The sequence below is a fragment of the Eurosta solidaginis genome, chromosome 2 (genome assembly GCF_040869045.1).
Source record: "Eurosta solidaginis isolate ZX-2024a chromosome 2, ASM4086904v1, whole genome shotgun sequence".
In the NCBI taxonomy this organism is placed as follows: domain Eukaryota; kingdom Metazoa; phylum Arthropoda; class Insecta; order Diptera; family Tephritidae; genus Eurosta; species Eurosta solidaginis.
The window spans coordinates 6,277,377-6,304,784 of NC_090320.1; the positions used below are offsets into that span (position 1 = coordinate 6,277,377).

The 27,408-nt window shown below is 34.9% G+C and overlaps 2 protein-coding genes across 7 annotated transcripts in view; both read left to right on the top strand.

Annotated features, from left to right (window-relative positions):
* LOC137239184 (nuclear pore complex protein DDB_G0274915) overlaps positions 1–27,408 on the top strand; it is a 339,788-nt gene that overhangs the window by 202,509 nt on the left and 109,871 nt on the right. The gene's annotated exons all lie outside the window — the stretch shown is intronic.
* Positions 18,022–19,373, top strand: dunk (disrupted underground network). Its single transcript, XM_067769300.1, has 2 exons — positions 18,022–18,309; positions 18,361–19,373. The coding sequence occupies exons 1-2, from the start codon at positions 18,022–18,024 to the stop codon at positions 19,006–19,008; spliced, it is 936 nt and encodes a 311-aa protein (XP_067625401.1). The 3' UTR covers positions 19,009–19,373.

Below are 27,408 nucleotides of genomic sequence, written 5' to 3' on the forward strand. Positions count from 1 at the left end.
ATCGGACTATAACCACGCCCACTTTTTCCATATCGAAAATTTCGAAAAACACAAAAAGTGCGATAATTCATTACCAAAGACGGATAAAGCGATGAAACTTGGTAGGTGAGGTGAACTTATGACGCAGAATAGAAAATTAGTAAAATTTTGGCCAATGGGCGTGGCACTGCCCACTTTTAAAAGAAGGTAATTGAAAATTTTTGCAAGCTGTAATTTGGCAGTCGTTGAAGATATCATGATGAAATTTGGCAGGAACGTTACTCCTATTACTATATGTATGCTTAATAAAAATTAGTAAAATCGGAAAACGACCACGCCCACTTAAAAAAAAAATTTTTTTTAAGACAAATTTTAACAAAAAATTTAATATCTTTACAGTATATAAGTAAATTATGTCAACATTCAACTCCAGTAATGATATGGTGCATCAAAATACAAAAATAAAAGAAAATTTCAAAATGGGCGTGGCTCCGCCCTTTTTCATTTAATTTGTCTAGGATACTTCTAATGTCATAAGTCGAACAAAAATTTACCAATCCTTGTTAAATTTGGTAGGGGCTTAGATTCTAGGACGATAACTGTTTTCTGTGAAAAAGGGCGGAATCGGTTGATGCCACGCCCAGTTTTTATACACATTCGACCGTCTGTCCTTCCGCTCGGCCGTTAACACGATAACTTGAGCAAAAATCGATATATCTTAACTAAACTCAGTTCACGTACTTATCTGAACTCGACTATGACCACGCCCAATTTTTCGATTTCGAAAATTACGAAAAATTAAAAAAATGCCATAATTCTATACCAAATACGAAAAAAGGGATGAAACATGGTAATTGGATTGGTTTATTGACGCAAAATATAACTTTAGAAAAAAACTTTGTAAAATGGGTGACACCTACCATATTAAGTAGAAGAAAATGAAAAAGTTCTGCAGGGCGAAATCAAAAGCCCTTGGAATCATGGCAGGAATACTGTTCGTGATATGACATATATAAATAAATTAGCGGTACCCGACTGATGATGTTCTGGATCACCCTGGTCCACATTTTGGTCGATATCTCGAAAACGCTTTCACATAAACACCTACCACCACTCCCTTTTAAAACCCTCATTAATACCTTTAATTTGATACCCATATCGTACAAACACATTATAGAGTCACCCCTGGTCCACCTTTATGGCGATATATGGAAAAGGCGTCCACCTATAGAACTAAGGGGCCCACTCACTTTTAAAATACTCATTAACACCTTTCGTTTGATACCCATATTGTACAAACGCATTCTAGAGTCAACCCTGGTCCACCTTTATTACGATATCTCGAAAAGGCGTCCACCTATAGAACTAAGCCCCACTCCCTTTTAAAATACTCATTAGCACCTTTCATTTGATACCCATATCGTACAAACAAATTCTGGAGTCAGCCCTGGTCCACCTTTATGGCGATATCCTTAAATGGCGTCCACTTATAGAACTATGGCCCACTCCCTCTTAAAATACCCTTTAATACCTTCCATTTGATGCACAGTCATACAAACTCATTCCAGGGTTACCTTAGGTTCATTTTCCTACATGGTGATTTTCCCTTATTTTGTCTCCATAGCTCTCAGCTGAGTATGTAATGTTCGGTTGCACCCGAACTTAGCCTTCCTTACTTGTTTTTTTTTTTTTTAATTAAATAAGGTATGCCCATATGGCTATCAAAGGAAAGGTATTTTAGGTCGTATTTAAAATTATATATTTAAATACGGATGCCACCTGACTTGTTGTTTATTCTCCTTTATATGTATATCCGTTACTAATTCCAACACCGCTCCGCCGATTTTAATGAAATCCGGTACAGCCTGAGCCGATATGAAACTCAAATAAAAGTTGTTTGAATGGTGATTTTGATTTAAATTTTTCTTAGCTTATTTAAAAGCATAACATTAAATTTTGTTTTTGAAAAAGGGTAGTAAATATTTCCTTCAAATATTCTAAAATTATGTTAATCTGCCCTTTATAATTATTTTTCCAAATAACAAACAATCGGCAGAACTTTTCAATATCTTCAGCTTACGACTTTAGAAATTCCTAAGAATGATGTAGAAAAGCGACAAAAAGCTATTCAAAAAGAAAAATCGCCAATACAAAATCAAATCACGTAGCCAAATATGGCCGACATCAGAAAACAATTTACATAAATCTAATATTTATTCAAAACATGAAAGCGTCATACTTCTGCTGTTTTGGTTTGATGTAAACAAATAATTATTGAGGTTATGATTATTTAGGCACAAGTAATGCGGCAGTTACCCACCGACGTGTGCCGTACGTACAGACGTTTGTCGTACGAAGCACGTTTGACCGAACTCTCAAGCCCGTAGAAATCAATGTGTGCGTCTGTGTACATGTACATAACATATTTGTGTGTGTATTGTTTACAGATAAGCATTGTTGCCATTAACCATTTTGCATGTATGCTTATGGAAACATCAACTTTTTCCAATTTAATTTTTGATATTGTAAAAGGTCGGAATACATATTAAATAAGTATAAATAGATTACATATTTATAATCAGCACTTTTACATAATTATTTCGAATTATTTTCACAATTTTTCAAACTTTAATTAGGTGTTTTTGAATAAAACTGCAAACGGTCAAAAATTAGCGCACAAAAGTTTACTAGGCAACTCTGTCTAGTGAGAGAACGATCAGCTGACACGTTCTTACGGAAAAAATCAAAATTGTTTTGATTTCTACGTTCCGGGCTACGTACGTACGGGCGTTGCACGTCGGTGAGTTTTCGTTTACATTGCACACTCATATGATAGGTCGTGTCAGCTGACACGTTTTTGGTACGTACGTTCGTGAGTAACTGCCGCATAACACGTAAAAGTGAGCGCACAAGCATCTAATCTGTTCAAATATTTACAAATCTGAAATCGAATGTGTTGGCAAAATTCAAAATAAAAAAATATACATATAAACAAACGCACAAATCGACACAAACAACACGAAAATGCAAAAACAAGTAAAATAATGTAAACAAAATAAATGCCTGATTTGCAGGTGAATTTTTCGATGATGGCAGGCTTTTAATATTGTGCAATATTTTTAAATTTTTATAAAATCAAAATTTCAAACTAACACATAGAAACAAATATGTACATTCATACACATGTGTCTATGCCGCAAAATAGAGGCAGCTTCAATCAAAAATACATATGCACGCAAAAAAAAAATTACAAAACTAAAATGCATAACAAATTTTCTAGAACGGAAATATCAATTTACAAAAAAATGTGTTAAGCTCACGCCAGCACCCTTTTGCTTGTGTATGTGTGGCCAAAAAAAAAATATAAATGAGCATCAATTACTTGTTCCATTTGGTGGCGGTGCCAGCGAACGTGCCATTTAAACATAATAAATGCTTTCAAAGTACTACATAATATATAATTGAGAAAAAAAAGAAAAATTGTAAGAAGTGAAAAGGTCACAACGATTAAACGAAAATGAATTAGCTCTATTTGAATTGAATTGAATGACGATGAGGCGGGTAAGCTGTGAAAGGCACACATTTCATTGAAAGGAGGGTTTCTGTACAAAGATATAAATTAATTGATGACGAATGGTGCGTATGTTCGAAACAGCGTTCGATGAAGATCCCTCCTTAAATGGTTGTTGTAATTTTTCTCAAAAATGTATGTGTTAAATAAATTAAAATTTAAATTGCTACTCTATTTCATGCCAGAGCTATTCAGGTCTTTACAAAATGGTCTAACAAACTTTTATCGCCCACTATTTGCTGGGATTAATCTAATTTTTCAATGTCTGGATACCTACTACTGCGGTTTAAAATCTTCGAAGTAAAAAACTATAATATTTTCGCAAATGCCATTTTTTTTTATTAAATTATTTTCTTGGTAGTTAACAAAGAAAATTTGTCGTGTTTAAATTTTTTAATCTTTGTCTAATATTAATAACAAAAAACTAAATTTATAAAGCAACTCACCAACTTAATACACTTAAAAAAAAATAGGAAGTTTTCCTTCGTGAGAGCGCATCCCAACAAAAATTGCTGTTAAGCTGGTTTAAAAGAAAAAGAAACAGATAAATTAGGGTAGTTCAATAAAAAAAATTTCATTTCCTAAAAAAACATTAAAACATTTTTTAGTAGTAAAAAAATATTTTAGCAGTTTCCAAAAAAAAAGATTTATCTTGTTTCTTTAGTTAAAAAGAGTTTAAATTTTGGTTCATTATTAAAAAAAAGTATTTTTTTTTACTCCAAAAAACATACTGGCGGTTTGTAGCTATTTCAAGCCTGACAAAGATCTCCTCAGATGTGTATATTCTACCTGAGTCGAGATTCGAACGATTCAAGTCGTCAGATTTCTAATCCCGTATGCCAACCATTAGGCTACGGCTGCGTCTTTTTGTTTCTGTGGCTACAAAAATAATATATTATGAAACATTTGTCACGTTATTTCAATTTTTCCCAAACTATTAAATAAATAAAAAATTCTTTTCGTACAATAAAAGCTATAAAGAGCACTACTCCACGAATTTTTTTGTATATATTTCATCATGCAGCCCTGTTGTTTTCAACAGATTTTCTTCTCTTAAGAAAATATTTCTCAAAAAATTGGAAAATAACCACTAAAACGTTGCTTAATATTTAAATATTTGTGTTTTTTCTTTTCAATAAAATTTTTTTGTTAAAATGCATACTAAAGTATATTAGTGAGGCGCGTCCCCTCCATTCCACTCCATGCCTACCTAAGTCCTTATAATCTATGTAATAAAATGGTTAATTCTTCACCTCTCTTTAGAACTTTTATTTCTTTCCGTCTCTTTCCCAGTTCCTCACGATCTTGTTTTTTTCTATATTCGTCTCCGTTTCCCTCTCTCGCTTTGTCTTCATATTTTTTTTTTTTTTTTTCATTTTATCTCTTTTTAATCTTTATCTTTTTCTATGTGTACTCTTTCTTAATTTTTTACCCTATTCTGCCACTTAATTTTCTGAAATGTTTTATTTTCGAATCTTCAAGTGCTATCTGCAGTTGCGCTAATTCGGTCAAAATACTTTTTATCTGTTTTTATTCTACTTATGTTTAAAAAAAAAAATAAAAACCCTGCCAATGCCCCCATTATACGTTGATCTTGATGTATGCGCCATCTGTCGAGTAAATCTGTATTGCTAATCGACTGCTGAGTGGAATATCACTCTTCCTCGTCTGCCGTTTCGCCCTCTCTCAGAACATGATTAAATAAAGTCCAGTCCAAAATTGATTTCTCAAATTCCCTATCTGAACTTAGAATCAAAACATTTTGATACTAGGTGGGGTGTTAATGAAAAAACCCCAGAGAAAAGGTTCTTCATCAGTTTCTGAGATAGGGCGTTCTTGAAACAAATTCTGAAATAGGGTATTTTTGAAAAACGATCTCGATAGTGTGTTTTCAGATCGTGTGTTTCAGGGTGACGTTCCACTTAGCCGTCGAAATATGAATGAAGTTTGATATCACAACCGGAAGCTTGAAAAAAAACTATAAGTATTTCACTACCATAACTATATAAAAAATATCACTATATAAAACCTTACTAAATAAAAAACATATATTCATTTTATTGCAGGTACGTATTGGATTGCTGAACAATATGTTGAAATTGTTTTCGTAACGACTACGTAAGTTTACTAGTGTCACTAAATTTTATTTTTTAAAATAAAAATAAAATTTGAAAGAAATGATGTAAGGTTAAAAAAGAATCATACAAATGGCGCAAAGATAAAAGTATTAGCCATTGATTACAACAATGTTTAAATTCATTATTCACGAACTTTAAATCACTTCAATTAATTAAGCTAATTAATCAAATAAGCAGCCAATAAAAAAGTTAATCACTTGTATACATATATAGAAAATATACTTCATACAAACATATATACATTCAATGGGGGATTACGTTAAGAGCCGCCCGCCCGCCTCACTCCAGCTTGGTTTGACATTTTGAACCGCAAAAAGCCAGCAACACACATACCAAAAATGGAACTAAAGACAATTTAATTTACCCATAAAGCAGCTACATACAAATCTACAAATGTATTCACATAGCATATAGCACGGGAGTATGAATAAATCCTCATTTATAGGCGGTTGATTAATGTTTAAAATGTTGGTGGTTTATGTCAGTTGTTAGTTAAGTGGCTTAGTATATCATACACACTTTCAACATATATAAATATGTACGTACGTATATATGTATATACATATAAACACATATTCTTAAAGTAACGCAAAAAAGTTTTATTAATAGCATTAATATTTCCAATGCACTCGAAAATGTCAAACAGAACGACACTATTTTTACTATTTCAATTGCAATTGAGCTTAATAAAAGAGTAAAATTCAAACAAAGAGTGCTTTTTTTCTAGAAACTTTTGGTACTTTATAGTAGAGATGCCACGAATAGTGAATTGGCCGAATACCGAATACCGAATATTCGGCAACGCTGTCGGCCGAAGCGCCGAATATTAGGCCGCCGAATATTCGGCACGAAATACATGCTTGTCGGGGCGAGTTAGTTATGATGAATCTTAGTTGTGATGAATCTAGTAGTACCGATGACGATTCTTCTCCAGTTCATAAGAAAAGAAATTTGAATGAAAATCATAGGACTACTGAAATACACGACAGTTTCTGGAACTGCTTTGAGGAAGTCGCTATAGATAATATGCGAAATGCTAATGATGAGGAGAACGAGAAGAATGCTGTCGCAAACTAGTTGGATTTTTATTCGCCTAGATCGGAAGGCCGATCCTTACAAGTGGTGGTTAGTAAACGAAAAACAATACCCAAACCTTTCGAAATTTGGTAAAGTTTATCTTTCTTCTCCTGGAAGTAGCGTGTATAGTGAGAGGCTGGTAACATTTGCGATGAAGAGCGTAATCGTTTGCTACCCAAAAATGCTGAAAAGCTTGTTTTTATCCATCATAACTTACCACTGATGAATTTTAAATACTAAAGTGTTGCAATTTGGAAATAAATACATAATTTTGAGTAATATAACGTGTCTTTTTTACATGATTTGATATTCGGTATTCGGCCGAATAGTACGTATTATTCGGCCGAATAGGCCGAATACCGAACAGCTGCCGAATATTCGTGACAACTCTACTTTATAGTCGCCAAGTACCTATGCACACATTCGCCCCTTAGAAAACTAAATTCCAAGTTTTATATTCGAGGTGTGCGTTTTGCTCTACGCATTTGTGTTTGACTGTGAAGTAAGCAATTGCAGTGGTATGTACTTTGAAACAACATGTGAAACATTAGAGTGCGTCTTAATTGTAGGGTGTCCACATTTTTTTTCTTATGCAAAGCAACTACTCCCAAAAATATTCGTTAAGCCCTGCCCGGACTGCAGCAAGAGTTGCTTATGTTTCGTATGTGAAAATTTTAAAAGATGTAAGATATGCTTGTAATTATCCTGCTATGCATGTATATTAGGGGATCTTTCATCAGCAGCGTCTGTCCACCACGAGGTGCGGCTGCAAGCGGGCGTCTGTCTTGGATCAAGCGGCTCGCTATATAAACGTGCAAGTAATATTTTCACCCCCGCTGAGCGGGTAGTGCGCTGGGCTTGGAACCCGCCACGTCAAACCACACTCCAATGGAAAGCAACAACAAGCCTCGGATAAAAAGAAAACCCTTTATTGACTACACAATGAAACTTCTCCAATGGACTGAGGCTGATTGGCTTTGCTGGTGCTCGAAACATGGTCATATCCAGCACGCTGTTCATGCATAAAAAGATACATCAAGCTACATGGCTGTCCCCCGATCGAAATACTGGCAATCAGATCGATCACGTTGTGATAGACGGATGGCATGCCTCCAGTGTTTTTGACGTGCGCACGATCCGAGGACCTAACATCCACTCGGACCGCCGAGGAAAAGGCGGCCACGGAAAAACAACTGGTACGATGAAGAATGCCGCGTTGCAACCGGGCAAACTCCTGTAAGAGGAAAACGGCGACCTTGTAGCCGATGTCCAATGAGTGATCAGATTATGGAGGGAACACTTCGCTGCCCCCCTAAAGGGAGACAGCGATGTACCGCATAGGGATGATGAATCCGATCCTGCAATCGATGGTGATGGAATTAATGTCTCTCCACCCGATTATGACGAAGTCAGAATACCAATAACCAGATTGAAAAACAACAAGGCTGATGGATTGCCTGCGGAGCTATTCAAATACGGTGGCGAGCAGTTGGTAAGGCGCATACACCAACTCCTTCGCAAAATATGGGCGGACGAGTGCATGCCCGCCGATTGGAATCTAAGTGTTCTTTGCCCAGTCCACAAGCGGAAGTATTAGCCATAACCAAAGCAATAGAAACCCCGGAAGAGATTAGCTTAAGCTGCAACCGTGTTAACTTTTATATTGACAGTCAAGCAGCAATTAAGGCAATAATCTCGCATAGCACAGCATCTAAATGCGTGTTAGAGTGTAAGCAGTCTCTGGAGAGAATCGGGGCAGGGAGAAGCATACATCTATATTGGGTCCCAGGGCATATGGGAATAGATGGGAATGAAAAAGCGGACGAACTAGCTAAAAAGGGCGCATCCCCTGAAGCTTGCTCTGTAGACGTCCCAATTAGACTGGGCGAGATTAAGCGAAGGAGAGAGGTGCACATGATCGACCAAGCGGGAAAGGCGTGGGTTCAAGCGCGGGCTGTAAAGTGTCGAAGATTATGTGTAGGTCTTACAACCGTAGACTAACAAAGTTGCTTCTATCATTAAAAAGAGACGACTGCAGACTCATGACGGGTATTCTGACTGGACACTGCCTTCTGGCGTCACACACCTTTAAATTAGGCTTGGTCAGTGATAGCAGATGCAGGAAGTCTGGTTGGAAGAGGAACGAGCATGTTCTGTGCTCGTGCCCTGCACTTGCCAGGCTAAGACTCCAGCTATTAGGAGTGATACAGCTGTCAGATCTAGAAGCAGCAAGTGGTTTAAGTCCTAGGAAGCTTCTAGTATTTGCCAAGAAGACGGAGTTATTTTATAACATAGGTCCTGGTTTTTGATAGGGGTTTTCAGTTTAGTCGTTAAAACAAACTTCTGGTAACACTACGGACTGTGAGGTCCTCATGGAGCGGCCATTTCAACCTAACCTAACCCATGTACTCGCAGAGTTTGATTGTGTTATTAGTTTGAAACGTGTACCTACAACTTTATATTTAATTAGTAAATACAAAAAAATATTGAATATACCTTATTAGTTTTATCGGTTTGAAAAATTTTAGCCATATCAAATTTCCGAGAGAAAAAGTACAACTTGTTTGGGAGAGGCACTCTAATGTACAAATATACGTACATAATTATTGTATGTGGCTGTAATGTGAGTGCAACATTCCATTGCTGATTGTCTGTATGATGGTTTGTGTCTTAAGTAAGCAAGAATTGTTGCTCGGCACGAAACAATCGCCGCAGCAACAACGCCCTAACAAAAAGCATAACAAATTGCACCACACACACGCATGCAGGTTATATAAACATTTATTGCGTGAGTTCCCCCACTCTTCTGAATTACAAACACTATATAACAGCACTAATTCTATAATACAAATTCTGCAATAACTTCATGCTGTTTCACAAAAAGTTAAAAACCTTGTTTTGCGGCCTTACGTGGGGCCGGCCACATAAGCGCTCAGAAAGATTAAGTTCTGTCACAGAAAATGTATAATTTTCATATAATTTATGCTAATGCAGCAATACCTTAATAAAATTCTTATTTCGTCAGATCTTTGGAAAGATGGTCCCTGCTCTGCTCTAATCTACACTTTCTTCAAATATGCTCCATCCAAACCATTAAATTTATTAAAAAAATAAGTGAGATACATAAAGTGGGAAGTGGGATTTTATGAAGGATTTAAAGATTTTTTACCGAAAAATTTTTGAAAAAGAGATACAATGTAGAATCTTAAACGTATATTTAACGTTAGGCGAACTCATTCAGCTGAAACTGAATTTTAAAAAATATTTTAATCCGGAATCCACGTAAAGCTGACAAAGCTAAAAATATGCAACTTTCAGTTACATAACATTGAGAAGTCCGTCCGACATCAATTACATGGCTAACAAAAGGCTAAATATAGCATGCTTTTAAGCGAATCTATGCTATTTAAACCCGGTTTGATTGCTAGTTTCAAGTTTACTACGGACTTGGAATGTGTATACAGCTCAAGTTGTTCAACTAGTTAAATGCATTGCGTGGTATATTTCGACATTCATATGGGCTATACCCATCCAAATATACTTATTATTGCGCGTATTTTATTACTATTTATGTTTATTCCCCTTTGAAGTAACCGAGTGCTGCAGTTTTGTAGTTTTATAAGTTCAACTATCTACATTGCGGTCCAAAAGCATTTATAATATAAGGAGATTATATAGATTTCCATCTGCACATCCTTATGACCTACAAATTATGCTCTTAAATTGCAGCGTTGACAATCTCCTTGCAATTTTTTTGCAGTCATTGACATTTCTTGTGTAGGCACATCTTGAAATATACACTTTTCTATAGAAATCTAAAAATTCACATCACCCTTTAAATTGTAGCACTTTTATTGAATCAGTTTGTTTGCCCGCAAAACATATTCACAGAATAAATAAATATTAGTTTTTTATATCAATCAAGTGCTATGTTCTAATAAGAAGCTGTTAATTGTTTATAAACAGAATCGGTAATGAAATATGTCTACGCAGCTTAAATTAATAAAGTTAGCATGCGCTCGACATTTCGTGTACTATAGTCATATTACCACATTAGAGAGAGAGCCTTCTTCGTGTTTATTTTGAACATACATACGTATTACATAAACTTATCCCGAAATATTATCGAAATACTGAGACAATCTCGGAAAAATCCACAGATTGGACCGAAATTATATCGAAATAGCTCGAACTGATGTCGGAAATTATCCTGAAACGATCCCAAAAATTTGATATATAATTTCTGAAACATTCCCGAAACAGTAAAAACACAATGCTGGAGTTGTATCGAAACAGTCACAAAATTAAAGAACAAAAATCCAAAGACATTCTCGAAAAACTTCAGAGATGGATCGAAAAGGTATAGAAATAGTTCGAAGTGGTCCCAAAAACAATCCAATAATATTTCGAAGATAGTACTAAAGTCATCCCGAAATAGTGTCGAAAGGTTCGGATATGATTTCAAAAACAAAACGATATTTATCTCTAAACAACCTCAAATTACTGCCAAATTAATCCAAAATAAACCGTAGAAAGTCCCCAGTATCGAAATGATTCTAAAATTATGCCAGAAACTGCCTGCCATTCCAATTTTGTTTAGATCAAAATCTATATGAACCATGAGTGGCACACGAACCATGAAACAGTCGCGAATTATCCTGAGCACAATCAAGAAATGGTCACAAAATGATCTCCAAAACAATATCGGAATAACTCCAAAATGGCCTCCATGTGACGCCGAAGTAGCCCCAAAAAATTCCGAAACTATGCCGCGGCGGTCTTGAAGTGATATCGAAATGTTTTTATAAAATGATTCCGAAACAGTCCGTTAGAGATCCCGAAAACAATCCTTAAATGTTCCGAAACAGTCTTGAATTAGTCTAGAAGTGAAAGCGAAAAGAAACCCGAAACTATCTCGGAAAGATAGCTCCGAAAAGATCCCAAAATAGTACCGACAACGATCCCATAATAATCCGGAGATTATTCCGAAATGGTGATAAAATACTCCCGAAATTAATGAACTTCGATAAATTGAAGAAAAGTCGAAAAAAGTAGAGGTATGAACCCAAATTCGTTACAAAACGCAATTTTCACATGCCTCCAAAAAACACAATGATAATTTATCCATCGTCTTTGGCGATACAACTCTTTTGACTCGAAGACATGCGTGAGCGGTTTTTGCCGGCAATTTTGAATGCCCGGAATTTTTAATTCCCCGGATGAGAGGAACATAGACACAAACATAACATGTGACCCGTTACCATCACCCCACAGAGATTGAAGAAGCCAAAAAAAAGCCAAACCTTCTAAATCAATAGGTCCAAATGGAGTAGTCATGGCAAAGCTAAAACATCTTGGCGCTGAGGGAGAAAGCTACCTGACACACGTTTTCAAGCCTGGGAAACCGGCTAACGAAGGTGAATTATAACGACCGGTATCACTCCGTTCGCCAGTAGCGAAGACATTGGGAACCTTCCTGCTCCGTCAGTTTAGTACGAATCTAAGCCTAGCCACTCATCAGCATGGCTTCCGCAAAATACATAGCACAACCAGCACTGTCAAAAGCTTTTGACACAGTCAACCACGGTACTATACTCCAAGATATAGAAGATTCACCCTTTCCCCTTTGTATAAAAAGATAAACTGCAAATTATCTGAACCTAGCCGACCAAATCCACGGTCACTGTTTTGCGATGTGGAATATTGGACGTTCACGTCGATGGTGTTGCGCTCCCGATTGTCAGCCACTAAAATATCTTAGGAGTAACATTCAGTCCCACTCTCACTCTCAAGACGTATGTCGTCGAAGTTGTATCTAAAGTACAAAGCCGCAACAAAATCCTCAAGTCGCTTGCCAGTAGCACTTGGGGAAAAGATGAAGAAACGTTGCTAGCCACGTATAAAGCAATTGACCGGCCACTCAATAGCAAATCTAAGCTACGATGATACAATTTTACCATAACCTTCCTCATATATGGCGAGAAGAAATGAATTGCAAGTCATTGGAGGCAGTGCTTGTGTTTTAAAAACATTTTCTTATGGTCCAAAAAGATACTATGGCCTCATAATATCACCGCTTGAATCGCAAAAATATTTTTTACACTAAGAATTTTTCAATTACTTTTGCAATTCCTTTGAGGAATGGGAAATTATCAACTACTTTTGGCATTCCTTGTAATGTAATTGGAAAATTTCCAATTACATTTGCAATTCCTTACGACAGTACTGGGGTAGAAATTACATTTGAGCAAAGTATGTTTTTTTTTTAATTACAAGCAAACAATTTTTGGTACTTGAGCCTCAAAAAAACGAAATTACTTTTGGTATTTTTTTTGAGGAATTGAAATGTAATCAATTCCTTTGCTGTGGAGGAAAGGAATTGATTACTTTCCTCAAGTACATGTAATTTCATTTCATTTATTTATTACGACTCGAAGAGCCTAGCTTATACAATTAAAAAAAAAAATTATTGCATTAATTAACAATAGGTACAGTAGTTTAACAATAGGTACATCAGTTTAAATAGATATATGTATATATATATATATATATAAACGAGGAAATTTGTAATTTTAGAATTAGATATATAAATTAGGAATACGTATCACAAACCAGCTCAGAGTATTTATTTTATCCTCATAGATTTGACGTAAGTGTATAACCTTTTTTTAAACAAGTTATTATCACTATTTTTTATGTATTCAGGTAGTTCATTGAAGCATTTTAACCCTTTGTAAAAAAGACAATAATGGGGAATCGACGGGTATTGATTACCTAAAGTAATCATTACTACCCAGCGCTGGTAATCAAGATTACTGAATTTAATGTACTACAAAGTTCTTGACATGAATTAAACAATTTTACGCTGACTCAACAAAAGACACTGTTGGCTTTTAACCCCTTTGTAGCGCTGTGTCTTATTTAACAAAAGCATACATAATTTTATTGTATTCGGAGCCGTTATTATAATTGCAACAAGGGGAAATAAGACGATTTGTAGAAAAAACAAGTGCGTTTTAAAGTCATGCAGTTGATGAACAACAACGACTCTCTCGCTTTAACTAAGTGGATTTCAATTTGTAGTTAATTTATAGCGGCTAAATAATGGATTTGAAGTAAGCGTCTCATACATATAGAAGGCGAAGCTGAAAAGTGGGATTGGGTTAAAAAAAAGTGGTACAAAATTTTAATATGATAAAATAAAAAACAGGAAAAAGGAAAGAGCTATATGCTCGGCTTTATAAGGTTTTTGTAGGGATGCTTTATATTATTTTTTTTTTTCTATTGAAATAGAGCATAATGTAAGTCAACTGACACTTACTCTTACACTGAGTCTTTTTTCATATTTGGCTTTGTCTTAATCCTTTAGTTATAGCTCACAAGAATTTTCTTTTGTATGAAAAGTCTCACTGCTCTTTCTTCAAAAAATAATATTTCCTTATATATTTCATTCACCTTTTGTCTACATATAAACTTTGTTGCATATAAATTTGTCTCCATTTTTATGTTATTACTTTTCTTACATTCATTGTCTATGTTGCCCACTCTCGGTCACATCTGTCAAATTAACGTAATTCACAGTTTGACTCTTATTTATGGTTGCACAGCTCATCATCGGCGTCAACGTCTGCGAATTAAATATGCACTTAGAATTTTTGTTGTCGCCAAACTTGTCCGTCATTGTCGTCGTCGTCATTGTAATTTGTGTCGCCGACGTTCGCATTTATGTTTCACTCATCAGCTCACATGTAGACATTTTTATCCGTCTAGCTCAGCATGTTCATTGCACTTGTTGACTCCATAAATGGATGGACAGTAGTCGATTTAATACAAAATGTTTATTGTCTTGTTATTTTGGTAATTTTCCTGGTCGTAAGTATTCTTTCACTAAGAAGAAAGTTGTGCACTCTGCTTTTGTTCTCTCACCCCCATCTCAGTTATTTTTGTTCGATTTATGACAATAAGTCATAAATTGACATATTTCATTTGACAATCGTCAAGTCGTTGACGCCATAAATAAAGACTATGACAATGACTGAGGTGAGGTTTAGCAAGCAATATGCCTCAATGTAAAGGAACAAAGTTATGATCATATTTGGTCTGAAAGATTTGATGGATGGTTCTTTAATAGGCTTTTTGTGGACGTAAATAGTATGAATGTATAAAAAGTTCATGATTAAATATTTATATAGACAGTATTTTGATGAAGTTATAAATTGTCACTTAGCGGCTGATAAAGCAGCAATAATATAATAAGGAACGAAATAAATGCGTTTACTGACGAAAAAAGTTAAATTTCTAATGAGGAGTTAATAAGTGTATACATTAGCCTGGGTCGATTAGTATGGACGAAAGTTAACCGATATCGCGCCATCGATTTTTCGATAGGATTTGGGCTCAGGAAAAAAGTTCCACTACGCATACCCAAAAAAATAATTTTCGAGCCTGCGAAAAAAAAAATGCCAAAGGATCAATTTTTCGACCAAAACACTCCCCAAAACCCAAAAAATACTTTTTTTTTTTCAAAAAACTGTTGTAAAAACATTGGCGATATCGGTTAATAAATCGACGCAGTCTAGTATACATATCGACGGCTGCTTAGAATATTACCCTATCTCAGCTGCCAGTTTGAAAATGGCCCATCTGTCAGATCTAGAAGCAGCAAGTGGCTTAAGTCCTAGAAAGCTTCTAGTATTTGCCAAGAGAACGGAGTTATTTTATAACAAAGGTCCTGGTTTTTGATAGGGTTTCTCAGTTTGGTCGTTAAAACAAACTTCTGGTAATACTACGGACTCATTCAGTCCATGTGAGGTCCTCATGGACCGCCCAGTTCAACCTAACCAGGTAAGGTCAAAATGAATGAATGAATTTAAGCTCCGATAGCGCGTTTTTGAAACTAATTCTGTAATAAGGCGCTATCGAATGTTGATGGTTGTATATACAGTAATACTTTGAGACTCGATATTCCTATCGCATACAAAATTTCATCTACACTAAATCGTTAACCGATGGAATTATATCTCAGTTCAGCTACATTCTCAACATTTCAACATCTCAACAGTCTAAGTTCTAAAGATTAATTAATTTATCAGCAGTATTTTTTTTTTTTTGCGGTCAGCTTTCACTTAGAATCATTTATATGCATAATTTACTAAATATAACATTTCATTGTCATTTTCATGCTTTATTGATCACATAAACGGCAGAAATTAGTGTTTCGTGGTTATATGATTACATTTTACGTAGCTCACCGGCAGGCGTGGAGTTATGGCAGCGTGCTCGCCTACCACACGGAAGATCCTGGGTTCAAGTCCCGGGGAAAGCAGCATCAAGTACTTTAGAAAAAGTTTTTTAAACGGGCTCACCCATCGGCAGTTGTTTGGCCACAACCTCAGTTTATATTTATTTACCTTGCAGATGCCGTTCGAAGTCGGCATAAATCATGAATGTCTTGTCGCGCACATTTGTGGGAAAATCGGAAAAGAAGCGAGGAGTTTTTTGGAGGTAGAGCAGCGAAAAGAAAAATATCAGTGGCATTTTCTTCAAATGAACTGAATTCCTCTATTTTTTGTTTTCTATATTTTAAACAATAGGCCAATTCTCTCTGTCTAGGAAGCGTAGTAAACGACAAAAGTATTCCACGTTTTCTAGATCAACAGTCTGGGAACGCACCACTTACGCAAGTAATATCTTTTTGATTTGATTCTCCATTTAGCGTCAAAAGTTAAATAAAAAATGAATATTTAATACACTTAAAATATTTACAAAATTCCCGCACACAGAAAACTGTTGCTTTTTGAAATTAAAAATTAAATATTCTTGTCATATTTATAAATTTTCTGTTCAAATATACATAGGCTTGGTATGGAAAATGTAGAAACCGTAGAAAATTTTTCACAAATGTATTTTGTTGTTGCGTTTAGAAAACTTTTGGCAGTAAAATGGAAAACTTTCAACGTTTTGTATGGATTCTAGGCATAGAGAATACCCCAATGTCTATAAATTTTATAAATGAAACTATGCAAACCAGTCGCAATTTCTTCAAAGATTCCTGATTGATTTTTTTTTGAGAAGGTGGTTTGACAATATTTTTTGCGAATGGTGTTTCAGTTTTTTTTTCGTATAAAAAATATCACGCTTTGTATTGAGAAAAATCTAAAACACTTTTCGGAAAAAATAGTAAAAAATACGAAATTTGGAGGCCTATTATTTATAATCGTGTATACACTTAATAGTTATACCCGGAATAAATACTGTTTCTCATTTCATGCATTCATTATTTCTAGACCGCTAAAATCTCTAATTCTTTAGTTATTTCATGCGAATTTCCACAAGTTTCAATTTTACCTGCCATACATTGGATCAAACTTTTGCACCTACTGTACCCTTTCTAGGGTTGTGCGCTATTTTATAATTTATAAAGGTACATTTTAAAAGACATTAGCAGTTTCAAGAGGCTTCTCGAAATTACGAAAGTGGCAATCAAAAACATTTCAAAAATGTACATATTGTTCCTTGAATGTGGTAATAATCCGTCCTTGTAAACTGAATTCTTTTTAAAACAAAGCAAACAAATTCACATAATGTGCTAAAAATCTGCAATAGGCATTGTGAACGCCCACTTTTACATATTTTTAGCAAGTTAACCTTTCTAAAGGATACTCTCAGTAATCCAAATTAAACGAACAAAAATTAAAGGTAACTTAAGCTACAAATCTTTCCACGAAAAATGTGAAACGCGAAATTTTCTGCGCCTGCACACACAATTAATTGTTCTTTAAGTACAAGAAGGTGCGCAGATGCTAAATTAAAATGACCTTGGCCATCATTATTTTTCACGAATGTGCACTCATACACAAAGGTATGCAATTCAACCTTTAAATACAAACATACATATGTAGATTTCAACAGGTCAGCGACACACAAAGGTGTGTATGTGCCCAACGATCCTTTGAGATCTTGACCACAGGTACTGCACGCCGTCCTGCCGCCGCATCGTTACAAAGCTGCCATGCAAATAACGCACGACGTTAATTAAGGGAAATCCTTACACCGTTAACGAGCATTTGTTACCTTCAACGTGGGTTTACCTGCACCAGCACACAAAAATGCTGCTATAAAAGGTGCAACTTAGACGCAGCACAAACATTCGCAAAAGATTTGTCACAGCTTGCACAACTGTTAAAACACAAAAAGTGAAATTTTGTCAACTCGTAAGAATTTCAATTAAACCAAACGAAAAAATTTACAAAAATAATGGCAACACAGAAAAACGCCAGCTTCTTCTCCATACCAGTTTTTGCTTCATCATCAGAGTTTCGTGTTAATACGGCACACTTCACCAAAGAAGATCTGCTTCTGTACGTTCAAAATATCGAGATAATTCAGACATTGAAACGTGAACGGCTTGAGCGTAGACAAAAACGTGAAGAGCAAATACGTGCAACCCGCGAACTGCTGGAGCTGAGTTTCCAACCACCAACAGCACTAACATCACGCGGTTGTGCACCAAGTCCTACATCATCACTAATTGAGGATTTGCAAGCACTGCGTGTTCTAGACGCCGAGCAAACAGAAACTCCAAAAAAGTCGAAGCAGCAATGTTTGGAAAAAGAAACTCCTGAAAAGCGAGACACACAAAGTGTGCAAGAAGAAACTCCTAAAAAGTTAGTACCACCTTACGATCAAACACTAACAAAGCGCACAATTTCGCTGCGTAGATCTTCTGAAGAGGATGAAACATATTTCAGTGATGCCAGCGCAAGTCCATCTTGTACGCCGAGCAGTCAATTTAAAAAACCACGCATGCTATTTGATGCACCACCACCGCCACCACAATCACCGCGTACAAATAATGACTCTGATTCTGAAGAATCTGGTGTTTATCCAACCTTATCTATAACACCACCACCACAAGAACAAAAACAACCGATAATTCCAATGCGTCCACGTTCAAAGGTAATACGCGAAAAGCCGAAACGTTCAACACGCTCACGCATACTCTCGTTGTTATTGCGACGTGATATTGAGCTGAAATCATGCGATTGCTATAGAATGACCTCATCTCATCTTAATGTTAGCCAACAAAAACAAAGTGATATACCTGCAGAAATTAAGCGAGCATATGGACGTGCAGCGTTGCGCAATATGAGAGCAATGGTTAGAAATCCGTTCAACTTGAGAAAGTCCAAGGAAGCGCAAGTAGAAAGTTTGGATAAAGCAATGCGTTATATGACATTGTAGAGATAATAGAGCGCGGCGAGAGTGTATACGCTGGATTCCAAAGACATCTCTAAGAGATAAATAATGCATGTGGTTTGGAGAGCACAATGAGTGAGAATGCAGTTTGAATTAGAACGAAGTCTTGAAGAAAATCGTCAAGTTTGGTGGCTTTCATTTAATTGTAATTTATTTAGCGTCTGCGACTAAGTAATTTATTTAAAATTTAAGCTTTAGTTTAAGTTTGCAATGTAGCTAAAAGCGTTTTCTTTTCTGGAAAAACATTTTACCCTCATTTTACACTCTCAAATTCTAGCTTTTGAACTGAAAATAATCTGAATTTCTCATTCAGTGGGAAATACTTTGTAAAGAAATCATATAAACTTACGAGAGAGCTGGAAGAACCAACATTATTTTCAGAAAAAAAACGCTTGAATAAAGATACTTGAATAAAGAAATAATTGTATACTTCAAATAAATAATCGTTATTATTTCCGTTCTTGTTAGTTAGTTTAATTTGGAGAGCTATTAAGAAAATTGCTAAAATTGTTGATGCAAAAAGTGTTCAAATCGATGTTAAGTAACTAGCATATCCTGCGAAAGTTGTACTATTCGAAAATTGGCTTGCCTCATCCTCAATCTTCTCATTCCACTTTCTCTCATGCCTCTTCCATTTCATGGTCCTACTTAACTTCTTTTTCTCTTCCACTTTCTCTTATCATAACCATTTACCTAACCACTTCTTTCATATATAAGGTCCAAGGTCAAAAAAAGGAGCCACATTAAAGATATCAACTGAAGTTTATATTTTGAGCATTTTATAAACCGTCTTTAAAGTCGCAAAAAATATCGAGACTTTACTCTAAAATTGTTAAGGTCGCTTTCTATTATTCTGAGGTCGTAAACCTTTTACTTTTGCATCTGGTTAACTAACCAGTGAACAAATTCAAATCGTTTAGTATATTTTACAGAGCTTCAAAAGAAAATCTCTTCCACATTAAAAGCCCGCCCAACAGTTAATGATGCTACATAAAAAGCAATTACACCGTCAAAACAGATACGAATTAAGTACTGAAATACTAAACCACAGGCGGTTCACACGGCTAACCTTAATTAAATAGGAAGTCATTAATCAATATTAAGCAGATACAAAAAGAACGTATTTACGTCAAAAGCAGAGGCATAATTTTAAATGAGAAGGTGGCGAACTTTAATGACCTGGGAGAAACATTTTTCATCCACATTTTTTTAACACTTTTCGAGCGCCAACGTTTTCTATAAAAACGTAAAACATATATCTGAAGGTATATTATTAGGCTTTTCCGGTCTAAGTTTTTGTTTTTAAGTGCGAAATAAAATTAAATGATTCCACTTTTCTAACCCAACGTTTCGCTAATAACTTTTTAGCATCATCAGGGGTATGTGTTTATTTGTTAAATCTGTTACAAACAACAAAATACAAAAATGTTAAATTACATACAATTCTATTGAGTTTGATAAATCCGTATGAAAAATCAACTAAAAACAGATAATAATACATGAAAAACCAACTTACAATATTGCACCTTGCCGAGGGGTTTTCCTCTTTTGAAATTATTTAAAACTATTGTCTTTGAACATACAACACTTTTGAAAAACATAAAAACATTGAACATTTATGGACAGTGAATCAATACCAACTTAACGCTATGGTAATCTCGTCAATACTAAAAACTATTTTCCTAAACACGTAATGTAAGCAGATGCTATATTGTCTGTATCTTCTTTCTTGTTAATCGTCTTTTCTCTTCTTTCCATGATTCTCAGGCTTTCTAAAGTGTATCTTGTTGTTTCTTTCCGTTCCCTGTCAATAATCTTCGCATTAGTAAAGTCAGCTGAGTGTCCACTTGATATTATGTGTTGTGATAACGCTGTACTGTTCTTTTGTTTTCTTATATCCGCTTCATGTTCGCCCAGTCTAACACCTAAGGGACGCTTTGTTGTGCCAATATATATTTTGCCGCATTCTTCGTTTGGTTTTCCTTTACAAGTAATTTCGTAAATAACGTTGTTTTGTTGATGGAGATCTACAGGACACTTTGTTCTTGTAAATATCGTTGACAAAGTGCGGTTTGACTTATAGGCAAGTGTTGTGTTAGTTGTTTTTATTATGCTGTGATCAATATTTTCGGTAAGCTTGGGTATGTATGTGACGCTGTAAAACTTTTTCGCTGCTTTCGTTTCTAAATTTGTTCTTATGTTAGGTTGGTTGCTGGATTTCATGATTTCTTGGTTTATTAGCTCTCGTATTAAATTATTAGGATAATTGTTGCTGCGTAAAATATTATAAATTTTTTGTATATTGGCATTATGAAAAGTTTTGTGGCTTAAGGTCAAAATTTTATGTATGAAATTTTTTGCTGTATTAATCTTATATTTGGTCGGCTGCGAGGAAAGGTAGTTTATTAGGCGTCCTGAAGAGGTAGGTTTTGAATACCAGTCAAGAAAAAGGTTGTGTTTCTCCCTATGGATGCAGACATCAAGAAAAGGTATTTTGGAGTTGGCTTCTATTTCCATTGTAAATTGCAGTTTTTTGTGATATTTATTCAGAATATCTAGAATAATGTTCGCGTCGTTACGTTTAATTATCGCCAAGAGATCGTCTACATATTTACATATAAATTTTATGTCTATATCAAATCGTTTCTTAAGTTCCAAAATAGCATTGTCAAGTAAGTCATCCATAACAATGTCAGCTATTGTAGGTGAAATTGGATTGCCCATAGGCATTCCAAACGTTTGCGTATAAAGCTTATTATCAAACATAAAATAATTATTATCTTTAAGGCAGAAATCTAGTATCTCCTGGAATTTCGGCTTTGGAATATTGGTTTTTTCTTTTATTTGGTTCCATTTTCCTAGAATTATTTTCGAGGCTAACATTGTTGGTATGTTAGTGAAAAAAATGAAGAAGCTTAACATAACAACAAACGATAACTGGTTCGTAAATAAAACAACGATTGATTTCCCTAACGAAGTTAAATGGATATTGTCACTTGGTAAAAAATTCACAGTACCAACAACAAAATCAAATTTTTCACCTATACACATCATAGCTGAAATTGAACAAATTATACAATCATTAGAAAACGAAAAGGATAAGGAAATTGCGCGTAACAAAGTGAGCAATAGAATTCTTCAATTTAAGCGTAACATTAAGCATAATGAAGCCCAAAAATTTATATTAGCGGCATTTTATAAGGCGAAAGCGTTCGTCGGTAAATACAAGAACGAAATTGTTTTAACAGAGGCTGACAAGGGAAAGAAAACAGTAGCAATGTATAAAACTGAGTATATAGAGAAAATGAGTAAGCTAATCGAAGACAAAAGCACTTATGAAGCAACAAGAACTGACCCTACAAATACTTTACAAAAGAAAAACAACAGAATAGTGGACGAGCTTTACAAAAACAACCATATCAATTATAGAGAGAAACAACAACTCACTTGCTCTGCGGCTTTGGCACCTAGAATATATGGATTGCCAAAAATACATAAGCCTGAAATGCCTTTACGTCCTATTGTTTCTTCAGTTATGGTCCCCTGCTACAAATTGTCAAATTACGTTGGAGATATTCTACAAGCTTTAATATCGGAAAAATACAATGTTAAGAATTCGTTCAACCTAAAAGATAGATTAGCCAATATAAGGTTATGTGATGATGAAGTTCTAGTGTCCTTTGATGTCGTTTCATTGTTCACTAACATACCAACAATGTTAGCCTCGAAAATAATTCTAGGAAAATGGAACCAAATAAAAGAAAAAACCAATATTCCAAAGCCGAAATTCCAGGAGATACTAGATTTCTGCCTTAAAGATATTAATTATTTTATGTTTGATAATAAGCTTTATACGCAAACGTTTGGAATGCCTATGGGCAATCCAATTTCACCTACAATAGCTGACATTGTTATGGATGACTTACTTGACAATGCTATTTTGGAACTTAAGAAACGATTTGATATAGACATAAAATTTATATGTAAATATGTAGGCGATCTCTTGGCGATAATTAAACGTAACGACGCGAACATTATTCTAGATATTCTGAATAAATATCACAAAAAAAAACTGCAATTTACAATGGAAATAGAAGCCAACTCCAAAATACCTTTTCTTGATGTCTGCATCCATAGGGAGAAACACAACCTTTTTCTTGACTGGTATTCAAAACCTACCTCTTCAGGACGCCTAATAAACTACCTTTCCTCGCAGCCGACCAAACATAAGATTAATACAGCAAAAAATTTCATACATAAAATTTTGACCTTAAGCCACAAAACTTTTCATAATGCCAATATACAAAAAATTTATAATATTTTACGCAGCAACAATTATCCTAATAATTTAATACGAGAGCTAATAAACCAAGAAATCATGAAATCCAGCAACCAACCTAACATAAGAACAAATTTAGAAACGAAAGCAGCGAAAAAGTTTTACAGCGTCACATACATACCCAAGCTTACCGAAAATATTGATCACAGCATAATAAAAACAACTAACACAACACTTGCCTATAAGTCAAACCGCACTTTGTCAACGATATTTACAAGAACAAAGTGTCCTCCATCAACAAAACAACGTTATTTACGAAATTACTTGTAAAGGAAAACCAAACGAAGAATGCGGCAAAATATATATTGGCACAACAAAGCGTCCCTTAGGTGTTAGACTGGGCGAACATGAAGCGGATATAAGAAAACAAAAGAACAGTACAGCGTTATCACAACACATAATATCAAGTGGACACTCAGCTGACTTTACTAATGCGAAGATGATTGACAGGGAACGGAAAGAAACAACAAGATACACTTTAGAAAGCCTGAGAATCATGGAAAGAAGAGAAAAGACGATTAACAAGAAAGAAGATACAGACAATATAGCATCTGCTTACATTACGTGTTTAGGAAAATAGTTTTTAGTATTGACGAGATTACCATAGCGTTAAGTTGGTATTGATTCACTGTCCATAAATGTTCAATGTTTTTATGTTTTTCAAAAGTGTTGTATGTTCAAAGACAATAGTTTTAAATAATTTCAAAAGAGGAAAACCCCTCGGCAAGGTGCAATATTGTAAGTTGGTTTTTCATGTATTATTATCTGTTTTTAGTTGATTTTTCATACGGATTTATCAAACTCAATAGAATTGTATGTAATTTAACATTTTTGTATTTTGTTGTTTGTAACAGATTTAACAAATAAACACATACCCCTGATGATGCTAAAAAGTTATTAGCGAAACGTTGGGTTAGAAAAGTGGAATCATTTAATTTTATTTCGCACTTAAAAACAAAAACTTAGACCGGAAAAGCCTAATAATATACCTTCAGATTCAATAAGAACTGGTCGGAAATACATAATATGTAAAACATATATTCCAAAAAGAAATAGATATAAGTGATAGAAATCAAAAATATCGAATTTCAACAAACTAAATTAATATGTACTGAATCCATCAAATTAGATCCCATATCAAACACACACCTACCAAGTCGAAGACATAGATTTGTAAAAAAAAAATGTGTTTGCTACCAATTGCATGAAGTTTTTTTTTCTAGCAAGTGATCGAAACCATATTAAGTATAGGGTGTCCCATTTTGGATTCAAATATTTACCCGAAACAACTATTGCAGTAAGTTACCTATGAGTTAAGAATCATTTCACTCAGTGATTTCTTAGAAGTCTTAATAGATTTGACAACAATCCAAGCAGGGCGGAACACAGAATATTGTCATGTATGTTGATGCAATTATACGAAACTTAGTACATTTATTTTTCAATTTACGGGCTTAAAATGTTATACAACTGGAAATTTGTCCCAATATTTTGAGTAAAAAGTGGAGTATGGTGCAACAGCAGCGATATATAATTTTACTTATATTTCGTTACGAGAAAAATGTGATAATTTGTTAAGGGTCCCCTTGTTCTATGCTATGCAGACCTTTTTAGTTCAGTAAGACAATTTATGACTTTTTACTGGCCCGCATGACAAAGAAGTTAGATACTCTCCTCCTCCCACTTTTGAACGCTTTGAACTATTTTGAGAAAAAATATTTATATTTTTAAGAATATGGCTATATCTCTGTATTATCGATATCGACGCTTTGAGCAGATTGGGTACATAAAAATATATTACGCAAGACCGGTAGGTCTTTTAACTGAAAAATGTTTATAGTATCACCGCTTCACAAAAATATCACATAAATTTTGACTCGATAATTCAAGTTAACAACACTCTATGAAGACTCAAAAAATTAAAATTGAGTTATTTTTTTAAGGTTAAGGGGTGTCGCACAGTGTTTAAAGTTCACATTTGAAAATAGTTAGTGTTAATAGCTTAATCTGAACTTAAACCCCAGTGCAACACACCTTAACCGTTTCCAGTCGAGAACAATATATATAAATGGGGCAGGCGATAGGCCTGCCAAAATGCTGCACTCAGAACTGCCACGGGATGCCTCCTTATGAATCCTCAACATCACCTGCAGAGCGAGGCTAAATAGCTCAACATTAAAGAGCATAACGAAATGTTGAACATACAGTTTTTAGTTAACTGTCACAAGTCGGGACACCCTAAGAAACAACTATATGATCTAGCCCCGCCTCCAAGAGGGTTAAGGGAACGGCACCTGCCAACGAGCCAGACGAACACAAGAAGGCCCTTGGCCAAACATACACATAACTGGTAAACGCCTTTGCCTGGACGCGCCCGGTGAACCCCGTTATCAATATACACTACTCTACACTACCCCGTTATCAATACTCCTACTCTTGTAGAAGAAGAAAGTACACTACCAAGAGAGACACGAGTCACGTGGAACAATTTCGTTCTGGATACTGTAACAGCTCAAAATCTTATTTGGCCAGAATCAACCCATACATACGTAATTCACGTCCTACATGCGCTGTGTCCTCATATGTTTAAACTGCTAGTTTCTCTGGACTCCCGTTAGAAGACTTTGATGACAATTTGTGTAAGTGGTCGCACTATTTGAATGGGGCGAAGCACTGTTAACACAACAACGACCAACATTTATAAGTGATATTCTTGACCTTGGTATTATCGTTTGAAGGGGTGAGACTGAAAAAATCGTTTACTTTATTAGTAAGGGCCATCCTAATTTGCATATTTACCAAGACTTTCTATCCCATGAATCTAAGCATAGCTACCGCATCTACTTGAAATTCCACTCAAAACCACCATTTATTCGCTCCTAATCTCTGTCATCACACATATGCATCTAAGCATCCAGAAGCTAGGATGTGCTTCGGATTTACTTAATAAATTCTTATGTACGTGTTACTGTATAAAGATTTCTCGGTAGTTCGAACCACCTTTTGCATGTATGCAAGTGTGAATTGCGTAGTAGTAGGGGAATGAAACGCACTTGTTTGCAAATGCAATTGGATTAACAGTAATGTCATCGCTGTGACTTTATGCACATTTGTGCATTCATAAATTCAATTTCTCTTTTAAAATTTGCATCAATTTAAATTTGAGTAGATTGAAGTTGTCTATGTTTTCCAGCAAATGAGAAGTTTCTTATTCACATGGGCGTAGTGAAACCAATCACAACCGCGTTACTTCCAAACCATTGGATATAATGTAGAAAAGGACTATAGCTTATTATAATTATTTAGATGAATGTACACTGAAAAAAACGTCCTCAAAATATTGAAATTGGGATTGATTTTTCGCTGCAATTTTTTTCTCAATTTAGTATACGACTTTTTTAATAATAAAGAAATTTCTTGGTATATCAGACAGCTTTCCTTGTTTTTAGAAAAAGTTCATTGATTGAAGGAAGAAGTTTCTATGGCCAGGTTCCAGCTAATTTGAAAATCGGCAAGTGTGACACCATTTACTCATACAGAGACTATTTCGAGAGCTGTGGTGTTCTGAACTATTTAGTATCAGTTTCGGGGTTGGTTTCGTTGTGAAAATTTTGGAATAATTTCGGAACTTTTTCGGAATTCCTTTAGTCCCTCATTGGAGATTTGTCATAGATTATTTTTTAATGATGATTGATTTAGTAATTAATAATTAACATTTAGTTAAAGAACTAGAAAACTAAATAAGTTTTCATTTCAAAAAATAAATAAATTGAAATTCTGTAAGGAATAACCAATTTGAAGTATGTGTTCAGTCAGATATTTAAGTTGAGATATATTTACTTTCATTTTTATCCTTACAGATACATATGTACATACAATGTTAAATTTCTTGATTATCTTTATTTGAATTTTGTAATACTATAGATTAGTGTGAACTTAGCATTAGCATAGTTGCTCAATTTCTACTAAGATTTATTACACCTCTGTATTAACTAAGTTAGCTGTTAATTAAGCTCTCTACATTTTGTATAAAAAGATCTGAATAA